General features: G+C 29.0%; 2 protein-coding genes across 2 annotated transcripts; one reads left to right on the top strand and one right to left on the bottom strand.

Annotated features, from left to right (window-relative positions):
- The first annotated feature begins 1,437 nt into the window (after positions 1-1,437).
- On the top strand, positions 1,438-5,594 carry LOC123299792 (lachesin-like). Its single transcript, XM_044882148.1, has 7 exons — positions 1,438-1,663; positions 1,867-2,265; positions 2,763-2,954; positions 3,027-3,198; positions 3,499-3,638; positions 4,478-4,595; positions 5,260-5,594. The coding sequence occupies exons 1-7, from the start codon at positions 1,609-1,611 to the stop codon at positions 5,279-5,281; spliced, it is 1,098 nt and encodes a 365-aa protein (XP_044738083.1). The 5' UTR covers positions 1,438-1,608; the 3' UTR covers positions 5,282-5,594.
- A 2,545-nt stretch (positions 5,595-8,139) lies between these two features.
- On the bottom strand, positions 8,140-16,833 carry LOC123300054 (D-arabinitol dehydrogenase 1-like). Its single transcript, XM_044882524.1, has 7 exons — positions 16,592-16,833; positions 10,289-10,416; positions 10,043-10,209; positions 9,449-9,646; positions 9,197-9,383; positions 8,563-8,670; positions 8,140-8,255 (listed from the first exon to the last, which is right to left on the bottom strand). Exons 1-7 carry the CDS (start codon positions 16,730-16,732, stop codon positions 8,144-8,146), a joined length of 1,041 nt encoding a protein of 346 aa, XP_044738459.1. The 5' UTR covers positions 16,733-16,833; the 3' UTR covers positions 8,140-8,143.
- Between the last annotated feature and the right edge of the window lie 1,242 nt (positions 16,834-18,075).

The following is an 18,075-nucleotide window of genomic DNA, read 5'->3' as shown; positions in this document are numbered from 1 at the left end:
TTCTTGATGACAATTTCGATAATTTTTTGTTATAACTAATTTTCAAGATAATAAAGTTTACTTTAATAATATTATTAGAATTTTTATTTTTGATAATTCATTTATGGAATTAATTTCAGAATTTTTATTTTTTCATGGAGGGAAAATTATTTTAGTATTTCTCTCTCTTACGTTACTATTTTCGCACAATTTTATTTTGTAAAATTGATGAATCTGTCAGATTAATAACTTTGCGAATCTAATGTGGCCATTTTTGAATTAATTGGAAGGTTCCCAAATTTTTTAAGTGAATTATAGTAGCGATTTGATTAAGTATGGCGTATATAGATATTATTGTAAACCTGCAGGTCTTACAAAAATTACCCGATTTGAATTCATCAGAGTAGGCTTAACAAATAAGTTCATTCTTGAACATTCTTAAAATAGTGACTAAACTTTTTATTCCATGTATATATGAAATATACATAGTATATTAAGTTTAGTTCTAAGTTTGTAATGCTTAAAAATAATGATGTTACGAAAAAAAATTTTGGTATAGGTGTTCATGGAATCACCTAATTAGTCCATTTCCGGTTGTCTGTCCGTCTGTCTGTCAACACGGTAACTCAAAAACGAAAAGAGATATCAAGAGCGCGTATTCAGGACCTAAAAGTGAGGTCGAGTTCGTAAATATGAGCAATATAGGTCAATTGGGTCTTGGGTCCGTAGGACTCATCTTGTAAACCGTTAAAGATAGAACAAATGTTTAAATGTAAAAAATATTCCTTATACAAAAATAAACAACTTTTGTTTGAAACATTTTTTTGTAAACATCACTGTTTACCCACGAATGCGCTAATTAGGTGAAAATTTTGTAGTATGTATTAATATGAGAATATCAGTTATGTGTGTGTGGCTATTTAAGAGTGGAAATCTTTCTTAATTTACGTGACGTCAAAAAACAAACAATTGCGTCATCAAAACTATCTATACATGGTATTTCAACAATTAACTCAGTCAATTGTTTGTTTTCACTTCCCCTAAAATTGATTATTATATTTATTTATTGATATTAAATGATCCTCCACATATTTTTGTGAATATGCTGTCTGTATATTACAAAGACCTATTATCAGAGAATACTCTGACCTATTCGACCCGAATAAAAATTATATCAATTTTTAAATATAATAAATTTAATTAAATTAAACTAATAATAATTTGTCGTTCAGTCGTTTTTTTGTTGCATTTAAATGAAGATATTATATTGTACTATTAGAATTACTCATTAATTTATAAAAAGATTCCTAATAAATTACTCATATTACAACATGTAACATATGACTTGAATGAAAAAGTTTTATGACTCAACTCCTGAGAGAAAAAAAAGAGTAGGATAATTAATAATTTTTTAAAGGAGATAATTTTTATCAGTAAATAATTTCTTTTTATTAACTTTATTAAAGAAATTGGTAGAAAACAAGTTTCAAAGTTGAAATTTAAAGTTTGGTGTATGCGCAAACATAACGAAATTTAAGGTGAAAACCTAAAGGCTTTTAAATTTTTTATGTAAACAAAAGTAGATTTACCTTTTTGGCTTGTAAACGGGTGTGTGCATATGTGTGAAAGATGGCGTCTATTTCAGGTGTTTGTGTGTTATTTTTGTGTATATTTACCTTAAAAGGTATGTATTTTTCATTTTTTTATTTATTAAATTATTATAAAGTTAAAGTTACGATAAAGAATAAAACAAATGAATAATTTTAATAACGATATCTTTTGTTTTTAAATAACTATATTCAATTGTTTTGAAATAAAAAGAGACACACCTCGGAGGAAAAAGTATTTTATTTTAAATTATTCATAATTTTTTCAATTTCCGTATAGTAAATGGACAACGAACGCCAACAATTTCGTATATTTCGCAAGAACAAATTAAAGATATTGGAGGTACCGCCGAATTAGATTGTTCGGTTCAGTATGCACAAGAGTATCCAGTTTTGTGGGTTAAATATGATCGTTTAAAATCCCAAGAATTATTACCGATTTCAACGGGTAGTGGTTTAATTATACGAGATTCTCGATTTGCGTTACGTTATGATACAGCCAGTTCTACGTATACGTTGCAAATTAAGGATATTCAAGAAACGGATGCTGGATTTTATCTATGCCAGATTATTATTTCGACCACGAATAAAATATCAGCTGAAGTGGAATTACAAGTTCGTCGTGAACCAATCATTTCTGATAATTCAACCAGATCGATAGTTGTATCAGAAGGACAACGTAAGTTTATAATAAATTTTGTATTTTAATTGTAAAAAACATTGTGAACTTAGTAATGCTTTTTGGAAGAGGGTTCAAAGAAAACTATTATGGGCACAAAGTTGTTAATTTGATGGTAGAGAAATTCTAATTACATCAATGAGCCGAGAAAAGCGACATCTCTCTTTTAATTTATGAAATTATACCGAAAATTGGAACGATTTTTTACGAATCATCGATGTAAATATAAAAAAAAGAGAAGTTCGGCGTTTTTTTTACCTAATTTCAAACAAAAATTATGAGTATTTTTCAATCCAACGAATTTGATAAAAATCTGAAACTTGCAAAAGTATCTAACGCCTATAACTCCGGAATGAGCGTTTCCGAGTACTTGATCCATATTAAATTATTTTCCCCTGTACCGCTCCATATTTATAACTAAATCAAATACATTTGGTATGCCCCAAATGCTCTGAAAGACATTTCACCCTAGTAATTAATGAATATTTTTATTATAGCCGTCGTAATGGAATGTTACGCTGGTGGTTTCCCACCACCAAGAATTTCATGGCGTCGTGAAAATAATGCAATTTTACCAACTGGTGGAAGTATCTATCGTGGTCACATTTTAAAAATTACAGCAATTCGTAAAGAAGATCGTGGTACATATTATTGTGTTGCTGAAAATGGTGTCGGTAAAGGTGCAAGACGTAAGTAGTCTCCTGTATAATTATTTTTTGTTGCGTTTTGGAGAATAACTATTAACTTTTTGATTATTTTAGGTAATATTGCTGTTGAAGTTGAATTTGCTCCTGTGATTACTGCACCTAGACCACGTTTAGGACAAGCTTTACAGTATGATATGGATTTGGAATGTCATATTGTCGCGTATCCTCCCCCAGCTATTGTTTGGGTAAAAGACGATGTTCAATTATCAAACAATCAACATTACAGGTAAATATGTCGTAAACTAACCGATAATCTTAAACGATTTTTAGTCTTCAACGTAAATCACCTTGACATTCCCTCTGTGTGCGGCTCTCTCATAAATATATACATACCCCCTTTTTCTTTTTCTTAGTCTTTGTAAATCAACTTGGCACCCCATGGTGGCAAATATTTCTTCGCTCTTGAATTATAGTTGATTAATCACGTTAAAGGTTGCAATACTTTCGTCGATTTCGACGAACTTCTTTAGGTTCGTAAACCATCTGAATACTCCTTAATTGGTTTTTGTAATTTTGTTTTGCTTAGAATTTCCCAATTCGCCACCGCTGACGAATTTACTGATACAACTTTACGTATAATCACGATCGAAAAACGACAATATGGTAAATACGTTTGCAAGGCAACAAATCGTCTTGGATCTAGTGAAACCACTGTTGAATTATTTGGTAAGTTTCTAAATCATTTGAATGATAATTATTTTTAATGTTAGAAGTTTAAGATAATGTTGCATGGAAATGATTCGTGTATTCTTGAAAACAAAGTTTTCAGACTCGTTTTAATTAGTTTTTCAGTTATATAGAATTTAAAAGAGCTAGTGAATTTTGCTTTCTGATTATTAAGAATGTATTTTTAAGATTAAAGTTTTTGTTAGTGGTAATTATTTGAATTATTTATAACCGACTACGGCGAAACAAAAAGTAAAACTCTATTATTGGTATTTTTTTCCTAGGTAATTTTTGTAGAATAGAATAGTGATGGTACGACTGTTAATCTTAAATATACGCGAGTGCGAATGATAACTTTCAAATGAAGCGCTTGCAAATTTTTATGTATGAACATAATACATATAAAGCGATTTCTCGGATCGATTTTCGGCAATGTCTTAGAAAATATTTGTCTAAAGTCAATACTGTATGTTAGTTTCTAAAATATATTTTTTCTCCATTCTTCTTTTGCAATGCAAAATTTTTATTCCTTTCAAATTAATTGGAATTTTGTTTATTTACGAGAGTTTTTCCGTAGTTTGGTTCTTAGTTTAAATCCATTTGAAAATAAAATAAAATTTGAAATGGAGCATGGTAAGAAAATTTACAAAATGGCTATTATTATTTTTTGTCAAAAATGGTGTAGTTTCTTTAAGGTTCATGTTAATGCGCTCCTAAATGGGTAGGTATGTAAAATTAAAATGGCTAGAATTACTATATTTTTTAAATTAAGTTTTATTTAAGAATGTTGAAAGAATCGATTGCTTAATATTATTGTTGCTTGCACCGTGTTTATATAGAGAGTGTTATTCCTGTATGCCCGCCGGCCTGTGGACAAGCACGTTATGGAACTGCCACTCAAATTAGTTGCAGTATAGGAGTCATCTTTTTATCAGTAATATTTGCCTTCGTTATCAAGTAAGTTTTATTATTTTGAAGTAGAATGTATTTTTCAATGTTGTGTTTCGTTTTATTATAAAATAATTCGTCTGGGTGCTTGTTAGAACACGATGTACGATTATAACAGAAATAAATGAATGAAAGAATACAGCCTGCCCTTTTGAATATTCAGAATATAGATAGTTTTTAATGCAAAATTAACGCGTTGTTAGGCGTTAAATAATGAAGTAGGCTATAAACTACGTCATTTCCTAGTAAAAGATAAAGGAAATAAAATAGGAAACAATATTTTTGCTGAGTTAGTGCATCTGCGCCCTCCTTGAGACGCCTCCGAAGAAGATATGCTATTTTAGGCATATGAAGCTAAAGGATTCTGCCGAGGCCAGACGCCACGCAGAAAGCTCACAGCTTCACAGGATTGATGGATCCAAGGTTCCGAACCCAATCATTCTAAACCTTATTCCTTACAGGTGCAAATAACATGGCCCTACAACTAGGATCATCAATGACATTCACACAACTGGGATCATCACATTAAGCGTTAAAAAGTATCACTAGTTTGTGTTTTCAAAAAAGCAGACTGTATGTCTTTCAACGGCTATATTCGATAACATCATATGCTGACGAGCATCGAGATTAAAATGATTAATTTTCTAAATAAATTTTGTTTAAATTTTTCCAGAAATTACTACACCAAACATTAATTATCCTGGCATGTTACGTTGGGATTACATTTCAAGTAATGCAATGGCTACTTATCTAATTACGGAAATTAGTTGGCACAAAATTATTCTATTAATTTTTTTCAAATTATTTATATGAACCTTTAAAAAAAAAATGGTTTTATTAGGATGAAATTGAATTGCTCGTAGTCTAATTTTTATATTTGTGACATACCGTGCTGTTTCGAGTTCGCCATTAAATAAAATTTTAAAATACTTTCAGTTTTTGAAAACAAGTATTTCAAGGCTTCTACACATAATATTTAAATTTTTTTCGAAGGATTTCAAGAATTTCTTAGAAAATATTTGTTTATTAATGTAAAAATCGATAATTAATTTTTTTTTTTATTGCAATATTTTAAGATATATCTAAAAAAAAAAAAAAAAAAAAACCTGATGTAAGTAAAACCGTGAAAATTAATGACAGAAATAAAGCCGTAACTCGATTCTATTGACCCCATTTAGGTGTAGAAGCCTCTAAAAAATATCACCGATATAGAAATTAAACTATTTTATTGCAAAAACCATAACAAATTGTATATTTTTTATTGACAAAACAAAAATGAATGACACTTTTTAGGATATAAAAATGAAAAAGTTTAAAATTTTTTATATTTGAATATTTTTGTTGCTAATATTATTTTTTTACATAGATAGTTAAATAATTAAACATTGTAAAGAAAATTAAAGATTCTTTAAAGACTTGACATAATAATTAGACATGACGTACAATGAATTTTACGTGGGGACACACTTTATTAGTTTTTAGAATACTCATATTTTTTGTTTTTCCTCGGGAAAACAATATTTCTGTGTACACTTTTCTTCTCTTAATTATTTCGAATTTTTGTAAAAAAATCGAAATATTGCTTTTACTGAATATTTTTAATAGATCTTATTAAAGTCTGTACGATGGGTGGAATATCAAAGATATTAAGAATAAATACAAGAAAATAGAGCACATTTATCGCTTTGGTCAGAACAACGATCATGTATTCGAAACTTGAGTGAATTTTATATCCAAAACGGCATTTATATGTCAAAATATCTACATTCCAAACTAGTATTATGAAATTTTCTATAAAATCGTAATGAATATACTCCGTTATGCCACCGTTAACCCTTCAGATTGGTCGTCTTTCGTACCTCAATCATTATTCTTCTGATGAGTGAAAATCTCATGCTATTGCGTAAGCGGCAAGAGCGAAATTTCAAATTTTGTTTACAATATGTTTACGCGTGAAAATACATTAATTCGTATGAAAGAATTGTATATTCAATTTACTTGAAAACTCAGTGTATCTACGGAGGTAGCCGAAGTATAACGAAGCCACTCGAATTGCTGTTTTTTAACCGACTTTACTGAAATGATAAGAAAAACTCTTGCAGCTCTTGTAAAGTATGAAATTTTGTGATGGTAAAAACTCTCTACGTTGTGAAGGGTTGTATTTTCTGAATTATTCTTAATATCTGTAGTTTCGACTGAATAAATAATAAATATCATTACTACCCCCATGTTTTGTAACTTTTGTGATTTAGATCTACTAAAAATATCTTATTTCGTTAAGAAATGTTAATTAAGAAATCTCATATCTGATAATTGTAATATATAAACGATATTTTGTTTAAAAATAATAGCTGAAACGGGACCGAAATATATTAATATAATTGCACACATAATATTTTCAATTTAAGGTGTTTTTTATGCTTTGTCTTAACGATTTTAATTTCCAAATTGGAGCGTGAAAAATAAACACTGTCTTGATTTGGCTATTGAAATGAAGAGTAAAAAAGCATCTTTAAATGAAATATTGGATAATTTTTATATATTTTTAAATAATTTTAATCATTGAATCTCAATTACTTACAAATTTTCAAACGGTTTATTTGATAGTTTTGTGTTCATTTTTGTGTGGTTTTTTTTTCAAAACCGTTTTTATTATGTTTTTTTATTCTAGTTTTAAATGTTTTAAATTTACCTTAAATACAGTAGTTTTGAAACTATTAATTATCGAGACCTGTGAATATATTTTTATAATTTTAATTATTCCTTTATGTGGCACTTTCACCCGAGACGTTATTTTACACAAAATGACATTAAATATTTTTTAATTTTGTAAATATTAAAATTTATTATAAAAGACAATGATCTTGTTTGTACATGTCCAAAAAAATTTTGATTTTGTAACTTAACGGACAATCAACAGGACATCGTACAAGGGACAATCGTTTTAAAAAAATGTTGAAAAACATTATAGGATAAAAAATTTCGTAAATGTTTAATAAAAAAAATTGGTGAAAGCGTTTCTTTGAAATCATTGTGTTTTGATTGTGAAAAAATTTTTGATACTAATCCGATAAACCACGGAATCTAGAAGCCTACTAAATCGAACGCCAGTAAAAATTCAATCAATTGAACAAAATGGATGCATAGTCTAAGATATCGCCCAATACTCAATCAAGATCGATATTAGGAAAATTCTTAGAAAAAAATTGCCAAATTAACTGGAATATTGTGGCTTTTGGATTGTAAATACAAAAATTTTAGCGTTTGATAAAGAAAATTGTGGGTACCGTGATTTTAATGTATTATTTTTACAAAGCAATAACTATTATCGAACAAAATTTTCAAAACAAAAAAAAAAAGACACTAACTCTGGATTGGGAAGTCTCATTTTATTAATGATTGATTTTTTTTGAAAGGAAAATTTTATGATATTAAGTAAATCCCTCCATTTTGTAAAATTTATTTATTAATTTTAATATAAACCATTTTGTGTAATTCTTACAAATAGTACAATAAAAAAAATTTTTACATTTGTAATTTTGTCGTTTTTTTCTTCTTTATAATTTAAAAACTACTTTGGCAATTTGTCCTTTCTTTAAATCTTCTAGAGCTTGTTTGTATTCAGATAATTTATAGACTCGAATTCCAAGATTTTCGTATGTTAAATATCTAGAAAAGAATATAAAATTTATTTTTTTTAAATCTATGTAAGTTATAGGTCTAGATTCAAGTGTAGGATTTGATAATAATGATATCAGAACTGCGGGAAATTTTAGAAGTCATGCTTTACAACTTTTTCCCCTGCGAAGATTTTTAGAATGAAGAGACTTCTTTGTCAGAGGTTCAATTATCATAAAATTTTCTAGGCTCCCTGAAAGGAAAGTCCTCAGCGGGCTCAAATTTCTAATCCTGAAATGACTCAAATACTACACCAGGCTCTTGATTTATTAGTAATACTATTATTTGTGAAGCTTACCTGGTTCCTAATGACTCTAATAAGCCAATTGCTTTTGGGAATGTGAACGGATTTATATTTACTCCAAAGATTTTCAATTCTTTCGCATAAATATCAAATGGAGATACACTGTAAAAAAAATTAAGTTTAAATGACGTTGAAGTAAGTTTGAATTTTTCAGTATTAATGGTAAGAAACGTGAAGCTTATTATTTCATGCAGAAGAGTAAGTTTTTCATAAGAACATCTGCCTGAATACTTTTCAAAGAATATACAGGATGGTTAAAGTTATAACAACAGAATTTCACCAAATGGTATGGTTAAAATAATGACAACTTCCCACTACATTTACAGCCGGGAAAGTATTCTTTTCTAGAAAGTGAGTAGTGATAGAAAAACGATATTGTAATGAATATTGCCACAACGAAAATTGTTTGGGCAAATTGACAGTAAGAGCTAAGGATCCTTTATGATTTAAGACTAATGAAAAAGGAACACTAGCGACGCTATAGCATCTGCTATTTTGTTGACAAATTTTATTAATTATTCCGTTCCAATTGAATCTCATTGTGTGTGGTAGCCATTAATTTTATATTGGATCCAAAAACAGCATCCGAAACAGGTTGTTAAAAGATTTAAATTTAATTTGACTTTACCTAACTGTAGTAGTTGGTGGTGCTACACCAAAAATACAGAATTTTCCACCAAACTCCAAAAGTTTAATGCCTTCTTCGATAGCAGGTCCATAACCACTACAGTCAATAATTAAATCGAATAAATAATTTTTATCTTTTTGACTTCTGGCTTTTAATTCTGCTGGTGAAATTAATTCATATCCGGTATCTAAAATTTTTAAAATCGTATTATTAAAGGCGTTCTTGTTTGAAAAATTGATTATAAAAACTTACTCAATTTTTTAATTTGATTAAGTCTTGTTGTATTTGGCTCCGAAACTGTGACATTTTTATGTCCTTGACAATGAAGATTAATTACCCATAAATTACCAATAATACCAGCACCCATAATTAAAATTTTTTGACCTAGTGTTATTGGTGCAATTATATCCCACCCATGGGCTATACAAGATAATGGTTCGCATAATGCACCTAAAAAAAAAAACAAGACAATTTTAGTCAAATTTGCCTAAATTATGAAACAATCATTTCGAGAAACCGAAGACTCATGTAATCGAAATTATCTGCCCGAAAAGATTTTCCAATTGTACGCTTTAGGAAACTTTTATCGAAAACTTTAAAGCCCGACTGAGTTAAATCTTCGTTATTAGTAACTTTAGCATCAACTTGATCCCAATTTTCTTATAACTCGATTTAATCGTGTTAAGAGGTTGTGGGTAGCTTTGCTTTGAAAATCCATTATTTAAAATTATAGACACCGAATTATTGAGTGACTTCAACCCATCGGGAAAAAGTTTTGTACTATTTTGTCCAATTTTGGACAATGTTTTCAAAAAATTAAGGAATTTTTTAGTAATATTTGCCTACCTTGTTCATATGTTAAACTATCGGGCATTTTTTGAACTTGACTATCAGGTACAACACAATAATTAGCCCAGCCACCATTTCGGAAAATTCCTAATGTAAAATTGATTCCACCATCTTTACAAAAATGTGGATTACCTTCATGACAAAATCGACACACGTGACAACCACTGTAAGAAAGATAGAAAAATTAAAAGAAAGTTCTTCGGATGGTGTAGAAAAAAAATTTAATGATTTTAAATAATTTACCTATTTGGGTCAACTACAACACGATCTGATACTTTAACAGTCTTAACTCGATCACCAACCGCTACAATTTGTCCACAAAATTCGTGGCCTGGTGTAAAAGGTCCATTTTGGTTGCAAGGAAATTCACCCTAAAAAATTATTTCGTCTTAATAAAAATAAAAAAGTAATTTTTTGAATAAAATAATTGATAACACTATAAAAAACTGACCGTGAGCTTATAATAAAGTCAAATTTTGTGATTATTTTATTTGTCTTTTTGAGGAATAATAAAATTTTGGTTTAAAGACTAATGCAATTTTAATCGTTTCTCGAGTGTCGCATTAATGGAAGTCATAACGGAAATTAGTTTTTCGGTAAACTTTTGCTCGGCGTATTTATATGTTCATCTTTCACAACAGAATACAAAATATGAAAGAAGCTGGCAAGTGTCGAAAGGTTGCACATGCAAACATTTAAAAAATGCAAAGTAAAATATCAAAATCGAAAAGCTCGGTTTGCATTAACACAACATTCTGGCCACAGTTAGGACGTCAATTTGGACTTTATTCATTTATCATAGAATATCTCGACCAAATTTTCAAATATTTATTCCAGTTGCCAAAATATTGAAAGAACATTTCACTTGCAATCCAATTTCTGGAGGGGGGATTGCCTTGCTTCCCATAGTTGCTACCCCTGACTTTATTATAGGCTCACGGTCTGTATATCTAACGCAATTACATTTTTGTAAGTGTGGTAACTTGAAATATATTTCTAGGGGATTTACAAATATGTTCAGTTAATTATTACACGGAATTAATTTACGGTTAATTAGACATTCTGAATAAAATTTTTATTTTTACGACCTTGCAGATTATATTACTACCAATGACTGTTATTCTAAGTTTACTTTTTTTGGTAACAATCATAAAAGTATTATTTCATCGAATATCCGATGTTTTAGTTTTCCTGCTCAGAAGTATCACAATAAAACCAATTTTTAGTGATAAAAAATTTTCATTTGTAAATGCATGTTATCTGACTTAGAGATTTTCACATACAAGTACTTAGAGGAAATTTGGGGAGTAGGGTGTATTTAAAAAATCTTATGTGCTTATGTGGGGGGGGGGGAGTAATTCAACAATTACGTGGTTCGATCTACGAATCATAAAAATGCAATATTCGATTTTAAGAAAAATGTGATATTTTTTCAATCTTTGAAGGAATTTGCTTAGCTAACTAACGCTACAAATGTTTTTTACCATTAAAATTTGACAAAGTTCTGCAAATAATGTGGTTTCTTGACAACTGCGGTATAGGAAACGAAAACTTAAGTTTTTAAATCCTGTATTTTTTAAATCATGTTTATTTCCGCTTAGATAAAAATTTTAGAATTTAACAAGCACTTTGGATTGGAATTACTTTTCATTTCCTTTGTTTTGTTGATAATAAGGAAATTTTTGTATAATCACAAATAAGAACAATTATATTACCAAATATTTATAAAGTATGTATTATCTTTTAAGATAAGTAAAAATTATGACTTTAAATTTTAATACCTGGTTTAAATTTTGTTTGTAATGGTATTTGCGAGAAAATTGCCATACATAATATTTAAAAAGGTTTTTTCCTCAAACAATTGAATAGTGTTAATTAAATATTGATTCTTAAGATCGTCAATTGTATGTGGATTATCCCCTCATAATTTACAGATAAATTCAAAGAAAATAAGCAATAAATTATAAAAAAAACAAACTCGGGTGGTTTCGTGGACTTCCGGTAGGAACTGAATTCATTTCACTTTATATCATGTATTTTTATTGGTGTGATTGACTTCGATCTGACAACCTTCTGAACGAGGAGCGGGCACCGTATCACAAAGCCATACTCTTGTTTAGAAGACTATGAATATTTCAAGATAATAAGCTACTGAAAGTTTCGAGACACTTTCTTTCGTCTAGACTCTAGCCAGTTATCAATTGACTTGAAAATTGGAAATTATTTCCAATTTTTTCCAAAAAATTTCGAAAATTACTAGCATACAGATTTTATACTTAGATACTGTACTAGAGTTCATATGAGATCATCAATTTAATTGAGTGATAAAAATATTTGAGTGAATGAAATCTATAAAATTCTAAATGTTCTAATGAATTCTATGCTCTTACAATATTATCTCTATTTTAAGGCTTTTTATAATCCCAAATTTTTGATATTTTCATGATTATTTATCAATTATCAAAAAATTGTTATTTAACACCAATTTGAAATCCTTGTGCTTTGAAATACTTTTAATGCTCTTGAAAATTGTATTAACATGAAAATTATTAACATATTATCAAAACATGGATTATTACTTAAGTTATTAGATATTATTTTATAGTGTTATCAATTGTCGGATGACTTAACTTATGAGAGTTTACGGTCACGCGTGATTAAAAATCTTTTTTTTTCTATGATAGATTATATTTTTAAATACAGGGAGAGGCATAAATTACTTAAAAATACAGTAATCAATAATTTTATATTGATCAAGCTCTTGCTCTTAAATTTGTTTCGTTGCCTACTGACACCGGATCTCGTTTAATTGAAAAAAGCACGTAAATCTGGTTTTTTTGGTATTGAATGATAATCGTCTGAGATATCGATTGAAATTGCCCCTGAATATCGCCCTTCGAACATAGATATCTGAGAAACTACCCCTTCTATCTTAAAGTGAGACGAGTTTTATAAGTTTCTTTAAAAATTGATTTGAATCCATATCAAAGACAAACAAATGTTCCTGATTTTTTCCAATTTTCTTAATTTTAGGGAAAACTTAGTATGTTTGACTCAAAAAGTTTAAAAGTTGGGATCCTACACGAAAAAATCGAAGAAATTACAAATTCTTTTTTGGTTTCGGGACTAACTAGTATTCAAAAATCAATTAAACAAAAATTGGGTGGGATTCTCTGTATTTAAACCATTATGTAAGTTATCAGTTATTAAAATGATATCGAATGATAAAAAGGAGTTTATTTGGGATCATTTTATGACAAAACAAATAATTAAAAATAATATTGATAAGAAAATTATTAACGAATTTGTTTTTGTTTTGCTACATTTCATAATATTTATTTACGGGGTTATTAATTCAGTGTCATATATGATAATTAATTAGTCTGTTTTTGTTTTGCTAGATTTATTTATATTTATTTATGGGATTATTAATTCTGTTACGGGGTTGCTAATACGATAATTAATTAGTCCGTGAGACGTGCAAAATTGGAATTAATCTTTGGAGAAGACAGTATCACGGTATTAATACCAGCTGTAGATAGTATCTGATCTGCCATTTTGCACTAAGGTTTGATTTCGTACCACCATATCAAGGTGAAGTTATAAACTTGTTTAAATTGATATAAATGTGAGGACCCCTCGCAATTATCATTTACTAATTCGACCCGTGGCTAAAAACAGGCTCGAGATAAGTGATACAAAATATCAATAGTAATTTACTTTCTTTTTACTTATAGGCAATTTTATTACAGATGTAATATACAAATTGCATAAATAAAATAACAAAATTAAATCTTATTATTATTTCTCTAGCCTGTTTTTTCCAAAGCGGTACAATTTTAGACCGTGAGTCTATTTTTCATCATTAGCCAGCGTGATAAGCTTTGAAATGAGCATTATCCTGCTTTGAAATGAGCAGGCTGGAGAAATAATATATAAGATATTGCCAAAAGACTATGATTTAAAAGAATGTCTTGATTGATTTTAAAATCAGCATCCAGCTTGAAATCAATTTTTTCTAGACGTTGCTAGCTCTTATAACACAAGAAAATAAACTTTACGCACATAAAAAAGTATACAACAATTTTATGGTAATGTAAAATTCAGTTAAAAGAATGTCTGCGTACAGACGTTTTTTAACATTGAATTTTATCAAAGAAAAGAATTTTAAGTGTCGCCAAGGAAAAAAAATTTTAACGGAACTAAGAGATTTTGTAACATATTTAAAAAGATATCACAAATGAAATACATAATTCAAAACATATGTGATTTTGCAATAGATACAAAAGGCTGTTACAATTCTTTGTTAAACGTTAAGCATCAGACGTGAGCCAAGAAGACTACTAAACTGCATTTAGTAAATGCAAGTACCGGGTGTTTATAACTCCGCCAATTTTTTTGGGTGTTAACTCTTAAGGTTTAAATAATCTCAGTGGTATTACCACTAAAACTAGTGGTTTTACTCTTCTTTTAGAAGGCAAAAATTTGTTTGCCTATTCAACAATTTTTTTAGTGGGCAAATAACCAGTGGTGGATTTACACTAGGGGCTTTCGGGGCTAGTGCCCAGGGCGGCAAATTTTCTAGGGCGGCAAAATTTGGAAAGTGGAAAAAAATTTCTTTTATAGTCATCAAAAGTTCTCTATAGGAATTTTTTATTCTTTCAATTAATCATTTATTATTTAGGGGATAATTTAAGAAATTCAACTTATACATTATTTGTCAAATCGAAAGTGGGTAAATTATAATTTTGGCACCTTAAGTAAAAATTAATCTTCGAAATAATTGAATTAATTTATTTTCTTGAAGATTTGATATAGTAATATTTGATTTTTTCTTTTTTTGGAATCTAAAAATTTTAATTCGGATTTTCTTTTTGAAAAATTAACGACGTTTTTGGGTTATTCTATATTTAAGAAAAAAAATATCTGGATGACCGAGCTTTGCTCGGTTATTCGCCAATAGATGTCAGCAAGAGTCATATTTTTCACTTTAGACTACTCAAACGCCTCCTTTTTGTTATGTTATAATTCTATATCAAATCTATATAACTTTGAGTGAAATTTCAGTGATGGGGCGGCATTTATTCGACTGCCCAAGGGCGGCAAAATTTTAAATCCGGCCCTGCAAATAACTCAATATTTTAATATCATTTATGCTAATTATATTGACAGTTTTCTGATCAAAATGAAAAATATTCTGCTTAAACTCATTTTCGGAAAAACCGCAATCGATAATTAATTGTTATTTTATGCTAAAAAATGTGAATTGCTCAAATCCCTAATAATTCATAACAGCCTATGTAAAATGATTCTTAGATACCCGGTTTATTGCTCTATTAATAAGAATAAGAATATTATTGATATTAGGATGTTTTTTCAGGTAAAAAATTCTTGATATTTTGGGTAGCACATATATTGTAGTCTCATCTATGCTTTGAATTCTAAAAATGAACATAAAAGATTTATTACCTACCATTAATTATCCATTTCATGCTTATCAGACATTTTTTAACTGCGATTTTTATAACACAATTAAAAATTTATCATAATTAAGCATACCGGTATATCATAATAACATTTTTTCCTTTTGAAATATTTTTTTATAAATCAAATAGATTCAGCAACGGTAGAATGTATACAATTTATAGGGGGTGGTAACCACCCCTTCTAGGGAGTGGAAACATATATGTTGAAAATGACAACGGAAATCAATAGAGGTATAAATTCTAAGCAAAAAGTTCCATTAAAGTATTTTTCGAAACGTCAACACTTCCCGAGTTATTGACAATTGAAATTCGTAGTATTTAACGTTAAATAACTTAAAAACTGGGCAATTTTTGAATAAAATATCTCGTACAATTTTTTAGAGTATTACAAAAACCTTGGAAACGGAGTTATAATGAAAAGAAAGTTGCTCGTACCTTTTTTTTTGTTTTATTGAGCACCAAAATCGATAAATTTATCATGGGAACTAAAATTTTGCTAATTTCCAATTTAATTTATTTAAGTACTGACAACAGGCTCAAAAAGATGTAGCAAATTCAGAAACAAAAAGCGGTTTGCGGTTTTTCTCTTTTTCCTCCCTTAAGAAAATTACAAAAAAATCCAATTTGGATAAAATTCACTATATAAAGTAATTTTGATCCAAAAATTTAAAAAATAGCGTTCATTTGATTATTGAATGCATAGTTTCTGAGATACTGCCCAAAATTTATTTATATTCCATTTTTTAGAATTTTTCTAAATTTTCTAATCAAATTACAAAAGATCGGGATTTGAATAAAAATCAATATTAAGGCTAAATAGTTGGTACTCAAAAAAACAGTTATTCGGCCATTTAATGAACAGTTTTCGAGATCGCATATGTGACTTTAGTCTGTATGAATTTCGAATTATTTTTAGCAAAAGTTTGATAAATTATAATAAAACGTTGGGAGTCATCAGAAAATTTACAAAGTTAATTCTTTTGGTCATCTTTCACGCTCCTCCTTTAAAAGGGTGCTTACATAAAACAAAATTTATTTTTAAAAAAATTTTCCAACTTACTTGCAAAATATGTAAATCCGTTCCACAAACTCCAGAATATGCAACTTTAACTAATACTTCATTATCATTTTTAATTTTTGGTATTTCAGTTTGTGTTAATGCTAATATTTTTGTCTGTGCATCAAATTGTAATGCTTCCATTGTTATGTTTTTTTCTATTGTTGTAAACTGATCAACATTAACACAATACAGACACAACGGATCTGCCTGATCAAATCAAAGTGAACTACAAATGTATCAGAATGAAAATATCTTCACATTTATATAACTAACCTACGAACTCATGAACGAAACGAAGATAAATATAATATTTTATCAAACTTTTTAATTGTTTTTAATATTTATCAATATTTTAATAAACTTGTACGTACAAAAAAAAAATTATAAAATTATTTATTCTTCTGTTTTATCTGCTGTTTCAACAATACGTATTTCTTATCAACAGTTTTTTTTTTTTAAATCCTCCCACTCAGTGTCAGTTAATTACTCTAATTGTTTTCTACTAATTAAAACTTCATAAAGGTTGTGTATTTATTAAATATATAAAATTCCATTTTATGTCTACATGATTCGTAATAAAAGGTGAAAGAAGATATTTTTTAATTATTGCAGTCATCAATTTTTGGCAATACGATACATTACAGAGTGTTTCAGAAGAGGTGTTGCCATATTTGAATTGCTAAAGCGTGATTTGTAAACTTTTTTGTTTCGTAGACCATTTGCCAGTTTTCAATAGATACTAGCGGAAACGAAATACTAAAAAGAGTTAAAGTTCGAAAAATTTGAAGAGTAAGACGGATTTGAATGCGGTTTTCGGATTCCAAACTTGTTACTCGGTGGTTTTTGGGGTCGCACGAATTAAGCAAAAAAATTGATCTCCGAAGTACCTGGTGCCTAGAGAACTCCAAGTACTCTGGATACCTCGAGCACACGGTATCTGGTGCCGATTTTGTCTCGATATTCGTGCTTAGCAACCCCAAAAGCACCTAAGTAACGAGTTTGAACTGAATATATAACGAATTTCCCGAAAACTCCAAGAGACGACAGGGATACCGTTCACCCTAGGCACCAGGTACCTCGGAGATCAATTCTGACGGAGACCAATTTGCGATATTCGTGTTCAGTGACCCCAAAAACCCCCGAGTTAGAAGTTTGGAATCATTTTCATCACTATTCGAATTCTAACTCTACTCTAAAAAATCTAAAACAGTATACACAAAAACTTGGTTTACAGTTTATATTAAAACGAAAAATATTTGTAAAAACAAAATGCTTATAAAATGTGTTGCTTAATTTCACCGCCTGGTGTAGGAAGAAATCGAGTTGAACTCCCAAAACACAATGACTTGTAATCAAAATTTTCTAATTTTATATGGAGCCCTCTTAACACGACTATGACTAACAATTGACCGTTTTTTGCTTGATTGCTGGCACTTACATTTAGGACTGTTTTACTTAAACATTTGCGAAACACTGTTTTTTTT

Source organism: Chrysoperla carnea, chromosome 5 (assembly GCF_905475395.1).
Source record: "Chrysoperla carnea chromosome 5, inChrCarn1.1, whole genome shotgun sequence".
Classification (NCBI taxonomy): Eukaryota; Metazoa; Arthropoda; class Insecta; order Neuroptera; family Chrysopidae; genus Chrysoperla; species Chrysoperla carnea.
The sequence above is the reverse complement of the archived record's forward strand: the minus strand, read 5'-3'. Positions and strand labels throughout refer to the sequence as shown.

What these genes read in the sequence shown, in the direction of transcription:
- LOC123300054 (XM_044882524.1), bottom strand. Translation starts at nt 16,732, where the DNA reads ATGGAAGCATTACAATTTGATGCACAGACAAAAATATTAGCATTAACA. An exon ending in GTTGTAGTTGACCCAAATAG is followed by an intron (nt 10,210 to 10,288) that starts GTAAATTATTTA and finishes TCTTTCTTACAG; the next exon opens with TGGTTGTCACGTGTGTCGAT. An exon ending in CCACCAACTACTACAGTTAG is followed by an intron (nt 8,671 to 9,196) that starts GTAAAGTCAAAT and finishes TTTTTTTTACAG; the next exon opens with TGTATCTCCATTTGATATTT.
- LOC123299792 (XM_044882148.1), top strand. Translation starts at nt 1,609, where the DNA reads ATGGCGTCTATTTCAGGTGTTTGTGTGTTATTTTTGTGTATATTTACC. An exon ending in GTGTATATTTACCTTAAAAG is followed by an intron (nt 1,664 to 1,866) that starts GTATGTATTTTT and finishes ATTTCCGTATAG; the next exon opens with TAAATGGACAACGAACGCCA. An exon ending in AGTTGTATCAGAAGGACAAC is followed by an intron (nt 2,266 to 2,762) that starts GTAAGTTTATAA and finishes TTTTTATTATAG; the next exon opens with CCGTCGTAATGGAATGTTAC.